The 21639-nt window shown below is 33.3% G+C and overlaps 1 protein-coding gene across 1 annotated transcript in view; it reads right to left on the bottom strand.

Annotated features, from left to right (window-relative positions):
• The window catches only part of LOC106478574 (GTPase-activating Rap/Ran-GAP domain-like protein 3), a 437755-nt gene that overhangs the window by 83664 nt on the left and 332452 nt on the right, over positions 1 to 21639 (bottom strand). Inside the window, exon 5 of the mRNA XM_022382188.1 lies at positions 18183 to 18264. Coding sequence (XP_022237896.1) covers positions 18183 to 18264 — 82 coding nt within the window. The remainder of the gene's footprint in view (positions 1 to 18182; positions 18265 to 21639) is intronic.

The raw sequence follows: 21639 nt of genomic DNA, 5'->3' as shown, positions 1-21639 counted from the left end.
CAATTGAACTTGTTGTTTATTCCTTGAGGTTTGTTTTGTTTGTGTGAAGCTAAGCACAAAGCTACACAATGGGCTATCTGTGCTCTGCCTACCACGGGTATATATCGAAACCCGGTTTCTAGCGTTGTAAGTCCGCAGACATACCGCTGTGCCACTGGGGGGCGATAGAAAAGCATATTCAAACAATAGGAGTGTTTGTTCTTTTTTCGTACAACCAGGGAACTTTAACATTCTTTAATATGAAATCGCTTTGCGATGAGCAATTGAACTTGTTGTTTATTCCTTGAGGTTTGTTTTGTTTGTGTGAAGCTAAGCACAAAGCTACACAATGGGCTATCTGTGCTCTGCCTACCACGGGTATATATCGAAACCCGGTTTCTAGCGTTTTAAGTCCGCAGACATACCGCTGTGCCACTGGGGGACCTTTGAGGTTTGGAGGAAAATAAATGGTAGGAAGAGGAAGAAGGGTTTGCACGAAGGTTTGTTTTTCAGTTTTAATAATAAACCGAGAAATAAATAATGTTATCTGTAATGGAAGCACCTTTATTCAGTGACAAAATGTTTCGTAAAAAGTAGCCGATGTCCTAAAAGTAATGTAATTGAAATTTCAAAAATATTCTTCCGGAACACTGATATATCTTTGCTTGAAAGAACCTAATGTATGATGTAAACTTTTAAAATTGTAAATTACAGTAGGGAAATTTGTTAAACTCACCAGTTTAATAAATAAGAAAGGATGCTGTCCCCCGTTGGCTCAGTAGGAAATCTGAGATTTTATAACACTAAATATCGGGTTTCGATACCCGTAGTAGGCAGAGTAGAGATAGTCCATTGTGCAGATTTGTGCTCAACGACAAACAAACAAACAAAAATATTTTTAGCTTATTAAAAATATTATTTCGTTACTTCATTTATTCATTATTAAGCTTGTGTAAAGTAACTTGTTGTAACGATTTACCAAACATCTTTACTTATCATACCAAAATGTAATGAAGTCGTAATGACTAGATTTTATAAATTATTTTGATAATTTAATCTGCTTTTGTTTCTCATTTTTTGTGGCATTGGAAATTTTAAGTTCAACAATGTAGGCAAACCTTTGTTAACTCATAATGTTGTAATAACTGTGGAATGGATTTTTATTGCCTTCGTGTCTATGTAAAAATAGTGTAGTGCTATATTGTTTAGATATACATTTTACTATTCCAACTTCAAACTTATTGAAGACTAAAATATGTTCATAGTAACACTTTCTACTTGCAATAAGCACAATATGAAGGAGGCACTTGAGTTTCGTCTAAAGAACATTAAAATATATAAAATTATATATTAAAAATTTTAAACGGCTAAAAAGGAAACTAATCACGTGACCGTATTAACAACAAATCAAAGATACCAGGAACAATCTGGAATGACGAAATAATCGAGCAAATCAATTAGAACTATAAAAAAAGAGTATAAATACAGAAACGTAAATTACATTAACACTAAAGTTGGTCTCTTGAATAAAGGCTTCTATAGTTAGTGTGATATGGATTAATAACTTATGCCTCTGTCTATATATAGGCTTCTATAATTAGTTTAAGTTATACTCAGTTCTTACACCACGTTCTCAAGACTTCTATATAATAATTACGGTTAGTTCCTATCACCACTGTCTATAGGCATAGGCACGTGCAGTTAGAATAAGATACATTCAGCTCTTACTGCTGCCAAAACCATTGTTTTTGTACAAAACATCTTCGAAATCACTTTATAAAGACATGTTTTAAACATTTCACACAAATCGTTTTATATTCTTGAAGTGTGAATGTTTTTAAAGACTCATAACGTAGGTAAATTAATACGTAGGATTTTCTCTATGTTAAAATACTTTTATTTTATTTGAGAGCTTTCGGCTCTCTTACCTGAGCCTTCGTCGGGCAACAGCGTGTAGCAATTAAATGTTATGGCACTCGTATGAAACTAGAAATGCTGAATAAATGTAATGAAATGTAGAAGTACAAATAGTAACAAACCAAAATATGATCAAAGTACAACAACGTTTATAACCTTTCAAGTATTTTATTTTACAAAAGATAACACAATTGTTTCCTGATGAAGGCTCCGGTAAGAGGGCACGAAAGCTCTCAAATAAGATAAAAGTATTTTAACGTAGAGAAAAGTCCGTGTATAACTCTATATGGAGTAAAATATTAAACTCTAAACTGAATGGTTAATTTGTGCGTGTTAAATTTCTTTATATGTGCTAGTTTACCAATCTCCTGTACACAAAGTTTTCTGGATCGATAACTCATTTATATTATTATGACTAAATCGATGTCATTGAAACAAAAGTTGTTTATTTTTTGGCTGAAAAACCTGGCACGTCGTGCTATATTTTTGTATTATATCAATATGACATATGATTAAATCATTTAACAATAAAATTTATCTTTTGGCATGTAAAACCATTATCCACATGAAACACTCGAAAGGTTATAAACGTTGTTGTACTTTGATCAAACTTTGTTTTTTTTACCATTTGTGCTTCTACATTTAATTACATTTATTCAACATTTCTAGTTCCATACAAGTATCATAATATTTAATGGATTACTTCAACTTTGTCTATGCTAGTTTTTCATGAAAGGAAATCACGTATTCTAAACACTGAAACCTGGCAACTTATTAAACATCCAGCAAGTAGGTTAGTTAATTTATATTTAAATGTGCACTAATAGTTGTGCTAAATACATTATGGAGCTAGACATAAATTAATAAATTCCTTCTTTTAGAAAACGGATAGGCTTGATCCTACGGTGGCTCAGCGATAAGTTACAATGCTTGTAATGCTCAAATTTGAGTTCGATCTCTATACTGAGCACAGCACATATAGCCCAAATGCAGCTTTGTGCTTTAAAGCAAACGAATGTATCTAGGAACAAAGTGTGTCGTGTGACCAAATGTTGTAAAAAACTATAAACAATTACTGTTTTATTTTTGTCCAGGTATTACATAATAAAATTTGGTAATTTATAATAAAGATTTGTGTGACTACATTAATAAGTTTCAGGGACAAGGATATTGACAATGACAAAAAACGAGAGACATTAGCTTTTAATCTCCGAAGCCTAATATTTTTCTTGAACTTCGGGAATCTGCGATGGTGCCCATGAATGTATTCGTTTTGTAAGTAGAAGTGAAGTGACGAAATTTTAAAATATATAATAGCCCCACGTGGTTTTAACGAGACGCCACGATATTGACAGCTAGTTCCATATGGAATAAATATAATTAAACTGTTTTACATATGCCTAGATCAATAATCCAAGCAACTTATTTAAATTCTAGCTTAACCACCCGAAAAGTCATAAATATAACTCAGAGCATTTTTCTGGTTGAAAATTAGGTTTTTAATTAGCCATTTTCGTTAGCTTTTGAAAAGAGCGGAAAGGATATAAATGTATTGAGTGGTATATTAATCATTGAAAACAATCCGCAAACTACTAGTTTGTGTATTTTGATTCTAACCAAGCATTAACGAAGAAATTGACAGGTCTGAGTCACGTGCCCCACTGGCGCCAGAAGTAATAAGATAAGTGGCCACGAGGGACATTAAACCCTTTTAATTTTTGCGTACAAATCAGTTGGGCGGTGGCTAATAGTAAGTACAGTATGATGTCATTGTCAGTTAAACATGATGACAAAGCAAGTATTACTGTTTTGTTTTGGGCCCGGCAATAGTGGTTTCCCCGTGAAAAGCGGCTTCCGTTGAATTCGGTGCTATGAATTATAAATAGAGTGGTGATTCAGTCGATTCTGAGACACATTGTCTACCTGAAAAATAATAAAGACAAAGGGAGTGACTATCATTTCTGGTTTTTTGGATAACGTAGCACAGGTGGGATCTCAAAACTGAACAAATCACTAATAAAGGGGAAAAGTAGCGTCTATATTGTACAAGTAACGATTTCCTTTTTCCTATGAAAAATAATACCTACACCATCTAGATGATTTATGAAAAATAAAACCACTTTCCTTCTTAAAGGCGCTTACTTGCGTAAAATACACTTATTAAGAGAAGTAATGATATAAGCGTCTGTGATATGATGGTGTACATAATAAAACAATATAAAACTTTTCACGATTTTCTCGGCGCCCTGCCTCAATGTTCGAAACTTTATTTTCATATTCTGCTCAGAGTGTTTAGATAACACAAGTGAAGAACATCTATGACATTAAATGAATATAAAAAAGGGGAAATGGTGATGAACGACCCCAAAACATATTATTCTTTTATCCTCTCAACAAATACAATAAATAAGCACAAATGATATTACATAACTGTGTAAATGGGGGAATAAGTATAGAACAATGGTGGTTACAAAATGCAAATTTTTGCTCTCTGGTTTTAATTTTTTGTTTTTTAATCTAGTGTATCTATAGTTTCTAAAAATAAATTATGTTACTTGATCTTTCACGATTTTATCGTGGTATTTAATGGCCATTTAGATTTTTGACTAATAATGAAGGAAACTGAGAATGGATTGAGTTTGAAAAATGGTGCAGTGGTTATGATATGAAACAAGGAATATTCAGTACAAATACAACATTCCATAATTTGTTTACATAATAAATTATCTACGTTTAACTTCTAATTTGCATTTACACATAAATTATTTTAACTTTAAACCTGCTCTTTATAGAACAAGGATCGATTTTAATTAACTTTATAGACTAGTTATGTTAGCTCAAGTTTGAGCAGTAAACAACATTAGAGTAATAAACATACTTAATTTGTTTTTAAATAAATTTCAGCTAAAATTATTATTTAACCTTTTGAAAACGAGAAAGGACAAGTATTCGGTTGATTTTTTCATTTCCAGTAATACCTATACAATTCAGTATAATTCAACATTGCCACAGTTGTTACACGGACCATTCAAATCTTGTAACAATTCAAGCAAATGAATGATAATATTGGTGTTAAGCATCCCCTTCAAATGTTGTAGTTTTGATCTTATCTTTGCAATACCCTGCGAGTTATCCCAACATGCAATAGCAGTTTATTCGTGAAAATTGGGTTTTATGTGAGAAATATTTTATATTATTATTAGTTTAATAATAAAAATGTAACTCTTTAAGTATATACAAGAAGTGGAATGAAAGAAAACTTGATCTCATACGTAGAAACTTATTTTATGCATAGAACTTTAACTTATACTTTATAATTTATTAGTCACTCTAACTTTTACACTTTATAACGTTTTCGTTACCTACTAGCATTCATGTGACAAGTTCCGTTCTCTAGATAACAAATAGTGAGTCTGAAATCCAAGATGTGTTGTTCTTGTCTGAATTATTAAGAGCTTCTGGTAAAAAAAGTCAGCTAACTGTACAGGTCAAATCATAATACTTTAAACATTAATTGATAGATATATACATCTGAAAAACCAAAATCGAATACGATAAGATTACATTGAATCATCAGTTGGACACATTCGCTTTTAATTTTGTTTTCGGTCATTAACTTTCACTTGCGTTCATGTCGTAAGTTTTATGATCTAACCCTTATTTGTGCTCAAGTTATCACATGGGAAAAGACGGCGAACATTTTTTACCCACGCTTCAAATATCACTACTACCTACTACCATATGTGAAAAATGGCGGGAAAAGCTGTGACACATGCGTGATAAGATAAAACGGTCTGTGCTAAGAAAAGCGAACTGTCGAGTCTTTTAAAAATGTTTAAGAGTTGTTGAACTGTAAGACACAAGGTCAATTTTGATCTTACGGCACATCCTTGTAAGGCTGTTCATCAAAGGAAAAAGAAACAGCAAGGCTTTTAGATATTATGAGAATCCACGGAACTGTTTTCATGTTCATCATATTCTTTAATAAATGTTAAAGCAAAACGTGAACAATTAATTCGCTCGTCACTGTAATAACAGATAGATAACTGCAACTAAGCACGTGTTAGAAGATACGTCTATTTGCTTAGATAAATGTTGGATAGGTACTTACCTACTTACTGGATCACCTGTTATCACCAGAATTAGGACACAGAAAAAAGTAGTTTTCAAAAACTTCGTTGTAAGATCCTCTGATTTAAAAGTAACAATTCAAAAATTGTTCATTACATCTCTTTTAAAATCACACTTTTGTGAGTGTGATTATAAATTCGTTAAACATGATATTTTTATAATGTTATAATAAAACTTTCAGAAATAGTTTTAATGGCTTTGAACAAATGTTCGGTCTGGTCTCTTTACTACATCCTAAGCTTCTTTTGATAAATAACTTGGGACACAATGTAGCATAAATTTAATGTAACAGAATTCGTTTATAATTATATGTAATTTTTACCACATTCATATCAGGTTCACACTAAGTTATTAGCTATTCTCAACTCGTTTATACGGAAGATTTTTTTTTGGTCTGCAAATATTACGAACAAATCTTATGAAAAATGTTTAGTAACAAATCGTATGTTATAAAGCTTAGCAACCAAAACGTTCTTTAAACATTAAATAACGAAGAATTTTAAGCTTAACAAATTTTGTAATAACTTCTATGAAATAACGCTAATTCCTGGTAAGTCTTATTTCATACAATTTGTAAATACTTATCATGATCTAAATTTTAGATTAACGTCAATCGAATAATAGTGAATTTCCAATCTTTCTGTCCTATCTCATCACCCTGTACATTCACTTTACAAGGGATTTTCCATATATTAGAAGTAATGTTTCGTGTACCTAAGAAAGAAAAGTTAAAATCAGACAAAGTTTTGGAATTTTTCATTAACTTGAAAACAAACGTAACGTTAAATGTAAACATAACAATATTAGGAATATCGGCTCCAGTACTTCATACACTTTAATCAAGATGATGTACTTCGATAATGTCATCTGTCATAGCTAGCTGTATATGTAATAATAACTACTATCATGATTGTTCAAAAATGTATCTTTAGGAGAATGAAAAAGCTAATTCGGTTTGAAAAATATTGTGATAAGCACAAATTCAAAATCATCAACATACTGTATGGCCAAACACCTAATGTTAAAAAATAGAACTTTTATCTTTGCTTAAAATCCATTCTGACTGAAAAGCAATTCTAAATGGAAAGTGGGTTTAAACTGCAAAAAAGAGATACCGAAAGATTTGATGCAACAGAAAAGGGAAAGTAGAAATTGAAAATATCAAAAGTGTAGTAAAAAAAGTCGTTTATAAATTTGCGAGTATCTGACGTAACTTCTAAGTTCAACCCATTTTTTTTTCTCTCTATAGACAGAGACAAGTAAAACATTTACTGTTTGAATCCGACAAGGTATAGAAATAAACAAAACCGAACATTTTAAGTGTGGTAATCAAACTGGACTCTCTACTAGTCACTTGCATTACGTTGCTTTTATTGATAACAGACTACCTATGGCGATATTAATCCTATGCTCTTACAAAAATAAAATACATTTATAAACATAACGTAAGTGACAGATGTACCTTTCAATCTTGCAATAAGAAATTAAATGCATTAGTCAAACTGTAAGATGATGATAATCAGCAGTGTTAAATATTTACGAATTGTAATGAATAACCATTCTTACAAACTGCGAAATAGTTTAAGTATATCCTTTTTTGTGTGTTAATATCAAAGCAGAGATATTATAAACATTTTAAGTATATCTGTAAGAAGAAGAAGGGTTGGAAAGTATTTTGTTAAATTAGTAGTTCCATCAAACAATTGTGAAGTTAGGGAAATAGTTAAATAAAATAGTAGTTCCATCAAACAGTTGTGAAGTTAGGGAAATAATTAAATAAAATAGTAGTTCCATCAAACAGTTGTGAAGTTAGGAAAATAATTAAATGAAATAGTAGTTCCATCAAACAGTTGTGAAGTTAGGGAAATAATTAAATAAAATAGTAGTTCCATCAAACAGTTGTGAAGTTAGTGAAATAATTAAATAAAATAGTAGTTCCATCAAACAGTTGTGAAGTTAGGGAAATAATTAAATAAAATAGTAGTTCCATCAAACAGTTGTGAAGTTAGTGGAATGATTAAATAAAAGAAATCAGTGCAGTGCAACTGGAACAAAATTTTGTTAGAAAGATTAATTTTGAAATGTTAGTTTCTAATCGGTTTTAAAATTATTCGTGTTACGATAATGATAGGATATTTATATCTTACCAGTACTATTTTTGTAACCAAAAAAGAACCAGAGCTCAAAAACATAGCATTTTTTGTATCTCAGCAAATTCCAGCTAGGAGACCTGGGAATGCTATAAGCACACCCAGTGGCTTATGAGGCGAAGATCAAGCTCAAAACGAATTTGGAAGCACCTGGCATCACAACAAAGAAATTTTTTGGTATGTAATAAAAAGAAATTTTTGTCCTCAAAGTAATCAATTTAAGTGACAGTATAATTAGTTGAAAAAATGTAGTTTAAATTTTTAAATATTTTATCATACTAATATACAAATATAATTATAATATAAATATAAACTAAATGTAACGCAATATGCCACAGAAATCTTGGAAAAATCATGGCTGAAATTCAAAGGAAACCCCATAAAACTACCATTTTTTTGTCAAAATCAGGTTCGAGTTTGTTTTTCTTATTCTTTGTATCGGTTGCAGTATGATATCTTATGGCTTACCATGACGTTACAGATCCATTGGGATTAAATTGTCTCAGAAGAAGTCCTAATAAACGAATAAAGAGCAGCCTGAAACCGTTGAAATGCAAAGTGAAGCTGTGTTTGGAGTGAGGAAAAGATTTATTTGAAAAATCCCCCTTCACACTCGCTTGAAGAGACAGGGAATGCGTAAATATTTCTTTGTAATGATAACACAGCAAGGTGAGGTTAATTAAATATTATTATAAGCCTTTTAGATTTATAATGTCAACAATTTCAATACATTCATTAAATTTAAATGACGTCTAGACTAATTAAGACATTTATTATTCAAAAGAGAAGTGGAGTGAGTGAGCTCCATCACAAAAACAGAGCTGTAGCTTACACTCACAAATTAGTGGATGTAACAAATTTCACCAGATAAGTTTATTAACAAATCGTTATGTGTATTACTTGCAATGAAACTAGTATTAATACAAAGCTTTATACACATTTGTTTCCATATGCGAGAGAGTTTGAAATAGAAATCAGGCATACAATTAGATGTCACAATTTTATTCCATAAAACTACAACAGATGAAGTTTCTGTGCTAAGTAATACTAATAACTGATAAAATAAATGGAATGTAAAGCAACATTTTCATTCATAGCATTCATACTGATCCTCATGCATGGCCTAGTGGTTAACATGCTCGGTCTGTGAATTCTTCGGTTTTGGATTCATTTGCTGTTGCTACATAAATGAACTTTTCAATTTGGGGCTGTGGGTGCGTTGTAAGAATGACAGCCACAATCCCTTCTATTTGATTAAAGAAGCCAAAGAGTTGGCAGGGAGTGCTATTTGATTAACTGTCTTCCCTATGGTTTATCAGTTTAAATGTGAGACGTCTATGCACAGATAACCCTTGTGTATCTTTGCACGAAAATTCTTATAGATACACAGAAGAAAAAATTAAAAAAAGGAACAAACAAGCATTAACAGTGATGGAAGTGAGAAAACAATTCCAAGCGTATATAACGCCCCTCTGTGGTACAGCGGTAAGTCTGTGAACTTATAACGCTAGAAACCGGGTAGTGGGCACAGCACAGGCAGTCCATTGTGTAGCTTTGTGCTTAACCACAAACAAGCAAAGAAATACAAGCGTATATAAGAGGGGATATTTTTGACAATAGATAGTATTTCTTCAAATCTTTAAAAAACTGAGATAAGAAGTGTGTTTTTAATCAAAATGAGTAAAAAAGTAATATAAAGATATATCACCTCTATACAGCTACGTCTGTATAAAGATTTATCGGGTGACAACTTTATTATTCACCTTGACTGATAAAATCAAAAATAGCTCCTAAATTAGTTCGTTTTGGTTTAGATTTCGTTACTTATCTTAATAGAAATAATTACTGCGGTGCTGTTCACTAATGAATCAGCAGTAATTTTACGAACTTGCAACACTAAAATCCGGGGTTTAATTCCCGGTGGTGGACAGAGTCCAGATAGCATATTTTTGTGGTTTGGGGTTGAAACAAACAACCTCAAACCTCAATTGCAGTGTCAATTAAAATAATTTAATAGTTTTTTCTTATTGAAATGTAAAGTTGCACAATGCGCTTTTGCTTAGTGAAGGGATCGAACTCCAAATTATACCGTTAAAAGACCTCAAGCTTACCGATGAGACATCGGGAGCAAAAGTTATAACAGAAACTATCAACATATTATAAGTAGTAACTTCAGGCTTTAAAATGTACAATGTTCATAGATACTTTCAGAAATAGTTGTTTATATTTTTGTTTTCTTTGTTTGTGGTTAAGCGCCAAGCCGCACAATGAGGTAATTCAGCTGTGCTCACCGTTTAGAATGAAACCTATATTTTAGTTTATAAGGTCTCAAGCTTACCCAGATCAAAAAGGGCCCTGTTTTCTGTAAAAGTTTCGTGTGAAATTTAATTATTAATATTTTGTCACTTCAAAACAAATAGTATTCCGTGGGAACTTTCTGATGTTCTAAGTCGTTGTATTTTTTTCGCATCCCCATCCCACCAAACATGCTCGCCCTTTCAGCCGTGGGGGCGTTATAATGTGACGGTCAATCCCACTATTCGTTGGTAGCCCAAGAGTAGCCCAAGAGTTGGTGGTGGGTGGTGATGACTAGCTGCCTTCCCTCTAGTCTTACACTGCTTAATTAGGGACGGCTAGCGCAGATAGCCCTCGTGTAGCTTTGCTCGAAATTCAAAACAAACAAACCCTCGCGACCCGCAGATTGCGAGTCGAGCGTCCTAACCACCTGGCCATGCCGGGCCTTTTCTGGGATGAGTAGTTGAAATATTTGTGTGCTTTGTTTAAATATCTGAGGTATGTGAGTTATGTATTTCCGTGACCATCACGTCTAGGAATGGAAACTAGTTGTTGTTGTTTTTTAGTTAACCCGATAATTGTATCATTTGACGCTATCCGTTCAGGTGCCTCATGATGAATTATGGATTCTACTGCTTTATGTGAAATTTATCCAAATATAGCTCTTTTCTGTATGCAATAAGTGAAAAATAACATTTTGTATTATGTTTGTTATATTGTTAGTTAAAAGTTGTACATATATGATTCTGTTCAGATTCTAAAACAATATATATACGTGACATATGTTAGTCTCAAAACTGTTGTGTAGTGTCCTGTCTAGTAAGTCTATAAAAAGATATTAGTTTGGTTTTGAAAAGTAAATGTCATTGATCTCTTTGGTACATACAATGCCTTATATTTTTATGTTGATTTAGTCTTACTTCTGAAGTGAAAAATAGACCAAAAACATTATTATAACATCTTGGTGAAATATTTGTATAAGAAGCAACGTAAAAAAATAATTTTATTCTCAATCACAACAGATATGAAAAAATAGAATGAGCTTTACTTTTAAACCATATGCATACAGCTTTAGCGCTTTTCACTGATTTCAAAGCATGAAGTCACATACTTGCCATTAGTATTGAACGAACAAATATAAAGTTATAATAATAAATACTTTCTACAAACGTGCATTCTAAGTTTGTACTACGTTACGTTACAGCGATGTTATCTTATATTTATCTAAGCAATAAGACAAATAGTAGGATAAGTTTGGTGTGTGATAATATTGAAATATATTTTAGAAGGGTGCTTTAGGCATCTTGGATATCAAAACGTTTGTGTACATACAATAAGTTGTTTGTCTGGGATTCCGCATCAAGTTTTACACTGTTTATCATATCACACACACATACATACATATATATATATATTATATACAATGTCGTATTTCTTATAAGTCTGTTTTTTTGTTAAGCATAAAGTTACAAAATGAACTATTTGTGCTGTGCCAACCGTGAGTATCGGAACCCGGTTTTTAGCGTTAGATGTCTTCAGACTTACCGCTGAGTCACTGGGGGTGGGGGCATATTTCTTATAAGAGTTCAACATATGTAAGGTATTTCTTATTTTTAGTCCATACACTCGTACAAAGACTATAATTATAATCCAGCACTTGAAAATGCAACCTATGATATTTATTACATGAAGAACAACGTTTTTCTAGTCACTGTGTTTCATTAAAAACACTTATATAATAGACTAAAGGTATTTTATTTGGCGCCCACAGGCTCAGCCCTTATTTTACGAAGAATAGTGAAGTATCATTATATTACAAACATACCGTCATAGTATAGGCATAAACCTGACAACATCAATTACATTTATTGCCTACTAATGAACTGAGGGCCAAAATCAAGAAATCGATTAAGCGGGAATGCCTTGCAGCCTGAGTTATTATGTCAAGTAAAATGTTCTGATTTATCATATATTAAATAATTTTTTATTAATTCCTATTCAGATTTTATACATTCACATTAGCTCGGTAAAGTGACTCTTGTTCTTCATGCATCAAATTGTCGAATCAAATGTCCTCAAACTCCAAGTTCAATATATTGTCCAGTAATAAGTTTAGGATCGTTTTATTGTTTTTAAATATATTTATTCCTTAGAATATATATATCTTAGATTTTCAAGGGTTATATTTTTTCAGTTCAGAGAAAAGGAAGTGTTGTATATTAATTAGGCAGGTATAAGCAGGTAGATTGGAAAAAAGAAGATGAGACACATAAGGAGTAAAACAGATTAAAGAACTACAAATAAACAAGAGAAAAGTTAACTTCCAGGAGAGCTAAACCAAGCAACTGGAAAATATAGAGAAGTTTACGACCAGGAAACCAGGTGAATGAAAAATAAGCTACTAAGGGTTTCCTAATTTTGAACTATTGACCAAAGAGAAGACAGTCAGTCAACAGCACCCTGCCATCCACCATTCACGCTAATGAATCGGTTGTTACTCTTATAATGTATCTGCAGCCAAAGAAATGCGAATGAGATGAAAAACATGAAGTTTGGAAGATAAAGATTTGAAAAGAGGGGGAAAGGTATGATTAAGACAAATACCTGTATCCAAAAATACATTTATGTCAGGCCCGTGTACAGAATGTTAGAAGGGGGGGGGGGGCTAATGTGCGAGATCGAAAGCCAACATCAGCACGTTAATAATAGGGGGTCTGGGGGCATGCGACTATTTCAAGCCAGAAAATGCTAATGCTTCATCAGAAGAATGTTAAATATGTAGCAAAAGCTTAATACCATAAGCAGGTGCGCTATAACTATATAAGCATAATTGTTTTACATCTCAAATATAGGGGGAGTTCGGCCAAATTCCCTCCAAGTACGTGCGTGTAGATAGAAGAAAAGAGAACGGTGAGAAAAAGAAACAGAGATCGCTAAAGTAAAAATTAGATAAAAGAAGAGTTGGAAAAGATTGAGAAATATAATATAAGACAAGAAGATATATGGGGAAAACATAATAACACAAAATGGGAAATACAACGATCATAAACATTTAAGAAAGTTACAGAGAAACTATCACAAAGAAATAGCTAAACAAACTATTGAAACAAAGTGTAAAAACGAAGAAAACGAGAGGTGTTTGTTTCTCTGTATAATTTCGAGCAAAGCTATACGAGAGATATGTACGCTAGCCGCTCTTAATTTTTAAGTGATAGACTAGAAGAAAAGCACCCACCGCCAACTTGTAGTTACTCATGAACCGAAAAGTGGGAGTTGACCATTACTCTTATGATGCACCAACAGGTCCAAAGTGCGGATAACGATTTTTTTTTTTTGCCGGAAACAGAAATCGAACCACATTATTGCAGATCCACAGTCGGCCACGCTAAACATTGAAGGGGATATAAAAACAATAGTTGTGAGAAACAAAAGAAAAATATAAATAAAAACTAAAAATAATAAGTTTGTTTGTTTTAGAATAATGCCTCATTCGGCTATCCCTGGGGAATCGAACCCCAGATTTTAGCGTTGCAAGTCTGTACCGCTATCCCATCAGTGGTAAAAAAAAGTAAAAGATGGGAATGTAAAAGATGAGAAAATTAGAGATCAGCATCGTGAGAGTGAACTTGGCATGGCCTGGTTGATCATGGGTTCGAACCCCCATCATCGAACATGCTTACCCTTTCAGCTGTGGGCGCGTTATAATGTGACAGTTGATCCCACTATTCGTTCGTAAAAGAGTAGCCCACGAGTTGGCGGTGGGTGGTGTTAACTAACTGTCTTCCCTCTAGTCTATCACTGCTAAATTAGGGACGGCTAGTGTAGATAGCTCTTGTGTAGCTCTGCGCGAAATTCAGAACAAACCAATCCAAAGGGTAAAGCAGAAAAAAAAAGGGACAAAACAAGAAACAGATCGACTGAGAAAGATAACAAACACATTACATACAAAACGATGTCAAAGTTCTCAAAATGTCAGAATAACACGAGCAGTTTAGAAAAAAAAAGGATGTCGGATGCTCGAAAATAGGATATGTGACATTTTCAACCTAAACAACACCTTATGTGACTTAGGGCTAAACTGCCAGGTCAGGATACCTAAGAAGCAGAAATACCCACTCTTAATTTAGAACTGCTTATCAAAACGTATTAACGAATATCGGCTCGGTTCTTGGAACTTTAAATCCTCGGTCCAGCACGTTTAATAAGTGAGAAACTAGAAAACAAACTGATGGGAAAGAAAAGGTGAAAAACAAGTAAAACAAATCAGAAAGAATTAGGAAATGAGGAGTACTGAGGATAGAAAGAAAGAATAAGTGGTGTAGACATAAGGTAAAGGAAGTAGAATAAATGAGAAAGAAATATTATGTGTGATAAAAATGACAATTAATGCAGGTGAGTAGAAAAAAAAAGGAATGGAAAGAAGTACCAAAAGTGAAAGTTGCCTGAGCAGAAAGAAAGAATGAATATATATATATATAGTTTTCGAATGAGAAATAAAAGGGTAATAATAAAAAAAAATGAAACGAGAAAACCTGGTAGAGTAGAAAACATGTACAGCTCATTTTAGGAAGTCGCTATATATTTAATTAAGTCTTATATTTATTGGTTTTCATCCAGTGTGAACTTAACTGGGATTATTCCAATAAGTCTAAGAGAAATGAAAAGCTAGCAGAAGATGGAGAAAATCAGAGTGTGTGGAAGAAGAATCGAGAAGCTCAGAGTAAGGATGATAGGTAGAAAGGTAGTATTCGAGTCTGATCAGGCTTGAGTAACAGATTAAAACGCTTTCCCCAACCAATCGACCGCTTTACTGAAAGCGCATCAGTTCAAGCGGAAACAGGCGTGACTGAATTACTCGAAAAAACTTTGTAAGTTATACTGGAAGATCGATCTTTTCCTATTTGTTGTTAATGCGGGAAAAATTCAACGCCTGAAGCAACAATTTCCGGAGCAGTTTTCCGTTGTAGTAAATAACTCCTTCTTTACATATTAAGATAAAAAATGTAAGGAAATGTGAACTTTTTTTTCAAGTTGGAAATGAACCCAAGATTAACATTTTACATTACTCTTACGTAATTTGATTAATTCATTTTCTGTACGTTATGGGTTGACATGGGTTAAGAACATTTTTTCATGTCTAAGTGTACTTACTTACTGTAGGAATGTGAGTACACTGAGGACGAATGTTTGTAGGAAGTAAATACACAAACAGAGTAACTGACGCTAGATTTTTTATATTATCATGATGCGGATAAAGCATTGAAAGCCCACAAATTTTTCTACTTAGATGTGACTTCTAAAGTAAAATATAATTAAGGGAATGGTGTTTCTAGAAAACACAAAACACAAATTTATGTAATTTGTTGTTAATGAGCGACAGGAAGAATAATAAAAAACATACAACATTGGGCTTAAATGATTTAAGCCTTAATAACAGTCATTTTTATTATTAGCCACTCTACACCAGTTGATGCATTCAAATGAGTATTGGACACGTTCCTTTTACACCCTATATAGTAACACATATCTTTGCAATGGAGGAAGAGTACACCTGATACAGATGAGGTGCAATCTCCCATGTTTGTGTTTCTCTACAGAAAGATATCACACACCATGGACTTTCTTTGGACACTTTCTGATGGGTGCTCATCTAGGTACATTTTTCGTTTGTTTTTTTTAATTGTAATAGCAAATACCTAGACACAATCTGGAAACATAAATCTAATGAGCATGCTTTTAAACCACTTGTTACATTTTTATTATTACATGACCAAACAATAGACACAATCTAGAGACATAAATCTAATGAGTGTGCTTTTAAACCACTTGTTACATTTTTATTATTACATGACCAAACAATAGACACAATCTAGAAACATAAATCTAATGAGCATGCTTTTAAACCACTTGTTACATTTTTATTATTACACGACCAAACAATAGACACAATCTAGAAACATAAATCTAATGAGCATGCTTTTAAACCACTTGTTACATTTTTATTATTACATGACCAAACAATAGACACAATCTAGAAACATAAATCTAATGAGCGTGCTTTTAAACCACTTGTTATATTTTTATTATTACATAACCAAACAATAGACACAATCTAGAAACATAAATCTAATGAGTGTGCTTTTAAACCACTTGTTATATTTTTATTATTACATAACCAAACAATATACATATTCAATCACTAAAGGAATTAATCAGTAAAGTTTGAAAAAAAATGATTTTTGTTAAGAAACGTAAATAGAATAAACGAACAAATTTGCTTGTCTATATATGGAACATTAGTCTTAAAACGAAGTTCTGGGATTTGGTTCTGAGATACAACCTAGTTATTAAAGTAAAATGAGGATAAGAAGACACGTTTCCATGGTGCAAGTGGGGAAATATTTTCTTTCTTTTTTATTCATCATGAAAGGGTTTCTGTGTAAAGAGTATACTGTTAGTCAAACAAAAATGACGTGTCTCTTGGAGACGAGTTCCTCCTTCTTTTAATTATAGTTTTGAATTCATGTGAAAACGTTTAAGTTTTATTTTAGTATACTTCAAGAAAAACAGAACCATTTTCTTCTGGGAATAACGATGTTTGCATGTTTAATTACAAAATTATTACCTTATAAGAGTCTTTAGTAATAATATCATTACATTACGTTGATCGTTAGAAGATAACGAGGGTGTGGAGGACCCCCATCTTACATTTTCTTTCTGTTTGATTTTTCAGATTCTTTATAATGTCCAGACCATAGTTGTTTTACATGTACTAGAGCTTAATTACACTTCGTAACAACGATGTTCCAGGTCCTTTGCTGTCTTCGAGACTACTTTCCCCATTGTTGACTATTTTCAGTCTTAAACCCCACCTCTCTCCCAATTGGCTCAGAGACTAAACACTGGGCTTCGATATCCATTGGTGGGCACAGCACAGATAGCCCATTGCGTAGCTTTGTGCTTAACTTCAAACAAGTAAACAGTTTAACTGTGATTGCACACCACTGTTCGATACCGCACTTTCTGTTGTAACACATTTCTGTGAAGGAGGCGAATTCAACCTAAGAACAACCACCTTTCCAGATTTTCCACTGTACGTAGATGCCGGCCTCCAAGACCAATTTAAGGAAACCAGCGGCATAAGAGGCCTCTGGAACTGCATCGTGGGACTAGACAGGCATATATGTTTTTGAAAGGGATTACTGTGGTTCTTGTCTCTTCCCATTGTTGTCCTAAATACCCTGCTATGTTATTTCCCTCAAAATAGCTTAACAACATCGTTATACAAATCTCCTCTTTCGTAAATAGCTGTGACGTATGCATCTACCCATAAAGTCAATTAGCGGCATTGCACTGTCGAATAGTTGAGTGATTGCCTTGAAACAAATACATATATATGTTAACGCGTCACCTGCGACGCCACGGCTTCCATATGTGGAGACATGCCACTGTCTACCTTATGAAGAACGATTAATCCATTGTTTAGCATATTTACCTCTTTCACCACGTACTCCAAATAGACTGTCACAACGAGGTTTAGATTCGACAAAACTGTGGCATAACTTTGCGTTAATTTCTCAACAAATTTCATGCTTTAATAAAAGTTTTTGGAGCAGACTTATATTTGATTTTGATTTTTTTATAACTAATTGGATTTAGTGTTAAACTTCTATAATTGTGAAACAGTAAGGAAACCTTTAGACTACTTACGTCGTCCAAGGAAGTATTTGAAATACCACCTGGTCTGATATTCAGGATTTTCCAAAACAGGAGTACTAGGTGAGCCATACAGCTGAAATAAAAAAAAATTGGTTTAATTCGGAATTTATATTTTCAAAAAATTAACTTTAGAGCGGTAAATATACTTAATTTTTGCAAATTAAAAAAATGACGTTAAAAATTTAATATGCTTAACCTTTGTAAAATGACGGAAAATAATATTAAAACAGTGAATTACTTAACCTTCCTGAAGTGACAGAAAAGTAATGCTAAATGATGAATATACTTAATCTTCAAAAAGGATGACGGAAAAATATAATTAAAAAAGGTGTGTGTTCGTAGCTTTCGTAAAGTCGTGGGAGAATAACGTGAAACAGTAAATATAATTAACCTTCGTAAAATGATTTAAAAAAAACCCGTTAAAATGGTGAATATATGAAAACTTCGTAAAGAGACAGTAATATACCGTTAAAAACAGTGACTAAACTTAACCATCGTAAAATTATGAGTTGCTAAACAATTTATGAAATAAAAAAGACATGGGTTTGAACACTAACATCATTTTGCTAAGAATGACTTTTTATTTGCTGTGATAAGCTGTAGACCAACAAATAATTTTAATGAATGACGAAAATGAAATCCTGAGATGGAAGACATTTTAGTATTGATACTTATCTCTATATTCAAACATCTTTGTACCCATCTTATCTTAAAGATGCTATGGCCGATTTATAAAAAATCATGCTGTCTTTGTACCCATCTTATCTTAAAGATGCTATGGCCGATTTATAAAAATTCATGCTGTCTTTGTACCCATCTTATCTTAAAGATGCTATGGCCGATTTATAAAAATTCATGCTGTCTTTGTACCCATCTTATCTTAAAGATGCTATGGCCGATTTATAAGAATTCATGCTGTAGGGTTAACCATAAGAATGCTGTTACTACGAGAACAATCAGTGAAAGAAGTTCATAGATATGACAAAAAACGTCGGAAGAGGGGTCCAGGAGCCCCATCTTCAATACAGAGGGAGAGGCAGCATCCACTTCCCTCCCCACATTCCTTCAGTTTGGTTTTTGTGAAAAATAGAAGGTTATTTCAGTGGTCATTAGACATCTTACTTTTTTCATTGATTCTACTTATGTTTGTTCTATCATTTCCATCATATCTTGGCCACCACTGCATCAAGATAGGCACAAGTTGCAACTCTAACTGTAGAAACTTTCCAAAGAAGCATGTCCTCCCCCTCCGAGATCCATTAGTTTCTGGCTGCCTTTAGCGGTGCATTTTTGATAATATTTCAAAATTTGCCTCTCACTTCTACACACACACACACACATTTTGCTCCTAAGAGCTATGAATGATATTTTCTCTCGAAATTTTCAAAACAAAAAGAAACATACAACTTTTTTGGTAGTTTTAGTTTTTTAAACGACTTTAGTAGACTTGATGGTGTTACACTGTAATACTTTTAAATCATGTTTCTCATCAGCCTTCGTTTCAACAAATTGCTTCTCTATTTTCCTCTAACCATATTGTAACTTATCAAGATTAATTTCTGAGCGTCAAAGGCACGAATATTCTATTTGTTATTAAAATGAATTAAATTAAAAGTATATACTTCAGTGAAAGCAATATGATATATTTGTTTGTTTTGGAATTTCGCGCAAAAGCTACACGAGGGATATCTGCGCTAGCCGTCCCTAATTTAGCAGTGTAAGACTAGAGGGAAGGCAGCTAGTCATCACCACCCACCGCCAACTCTTGGGCTACTCTTTTACCAACGAATAGTGGGATTGACCGTCACATTATAACGCCCCCACGGCTAAAAGGGCGAGCATGTTTGGTGGGATGCGGATTCGAACCCGCGACCCTCAGATTGTGAGTCGAGCGCCTTATCCACCTGGCCATGCCGGGCGCTGTGATATATTTAACAAAATAATCTAGTTTTTCAAGTTTGAAAGGCTAATCTTTAGAACTGAAAATATTAATTATGATTATAAGATGATTTATAATATTTTATTTATGCAATAGAAAACTTATATGCGTTATATCAAAACGATTTCGGACCCTCTGCCTCGTTGTTACAGTCCATGTCGCTACGTCCAGTCATACTCCTTTTGACGATCGTGAACTTGGACAATAGCCCTGCAGCGTAGTTTCCGTAGCGAAAGACTCGCTCGTAAAGCCGTAATGCCCAAAGCACACGAGGACGACGGTTTCCCAACACCCGTTTCAACAGTCTGATCACAAAAAAATCCATAGGTGCTGAGTCCGGAGATATGACTAATACGTATGGAAGAACATGAAACACATTTCATTCTCCAGGTGCTTGAAGTATTCAGCGGTTGAACGAATATGTTGTGGAGGTAACATGTATACATGTGACAGAGATCATTCTAGATTTTGTCGCGCACTGCTGCCTGGGACAGCTGGACTGTTTTTGCTACTTTCTTTGGTGTTCGCGGATTCTCACTTGTTACAAGTAGTCACAGGTATCTTTCTGGGTGGTCTTGATAACCCAAGTTGATCCACATTTCTTTGTGTTCCAATGCTATTAAGTACAAGGGATATCCCCGTCTTTGAAAATGATAAATCTTCGATTTGAACACATGTTTATGATCTGAGTGTTTGACGATTTTGCATCGGAAAGGACTGTTATACCCTTCCCAAAAGGAATAAATTTTCGTTGGCAGCATTCTAGTTATGTAACACAAAACAATGTTAAAATGTAGTTCTGATACATTCTGTTCCATTGGTACTTTATATCAGTTTTAGTAATCACGTGATTCTGAATGGGATTGTGAAAGAGAAGCGCAAAATAGGAAGACAAAAAATAACAACAACAATAAACTGGATGACCAACGTAAAGGAATGGACTAAGATCTCAGCGACAGAATTTGTGAGAATAATGGAGAATCGGCAAACCTGGTGAGTTATAACAGCTGAATCAAAGGTGCTCCAACAATCAGGACTGTCATGGATTTGACTTGACTTGATGTGGTTGTCATGCGACTTGCCGATTTGAACACCTCTATAATACCGTAATAGTTGGATTGCACTAAATTATCAGGGAGTTTTTTATGTTATCGACCATAATTTAAGGAGCATCTCGCGAGATCTGACGAGTTTATGATACATAACTTATGCCAATCTATATTTTAAGCTATTAAAATAAATTATATCACAATCGCTGTATAAGTAGCAGTGTTACTTAACAAAATTAACAAGAACAATAGAAAATTAACAAATGAATTAGAATAGTAAAAGAAAAAAAGTAGATATTACTATTACTAGGGAATACACCAGTAATGCTACTAATGTCTCAACCATCAAATATCCCATCTGTAGTAATAAGAACAATTACTACATTTAAAAAAGTCCAAATTAAATATATATATATATATATATATATATATATATATATTACTCTTACGGTTCGGGGGG

The sequence above is a fragment of the Limulus polyphemus genome, unplaced genomic scaffold (genome assembly GCF_000517525.1).
Source record: "Limulus polyphemus unplaced genomic scaffold, Limulus_polyphemus-2.1.2 Scaffold227, whole genome shotgun sequence".
Taxonomy (NCBI): Eukaryota; Metazoa; Arthropoda; class Merostomata; order Xiphosura; family Limulidae; genus Limulus; species Limulus polyphemus.
Note: the sequence above shows the minus strand (reverse complement) of the source record. Positions and strands in the feature narration are given on the sequence as shown.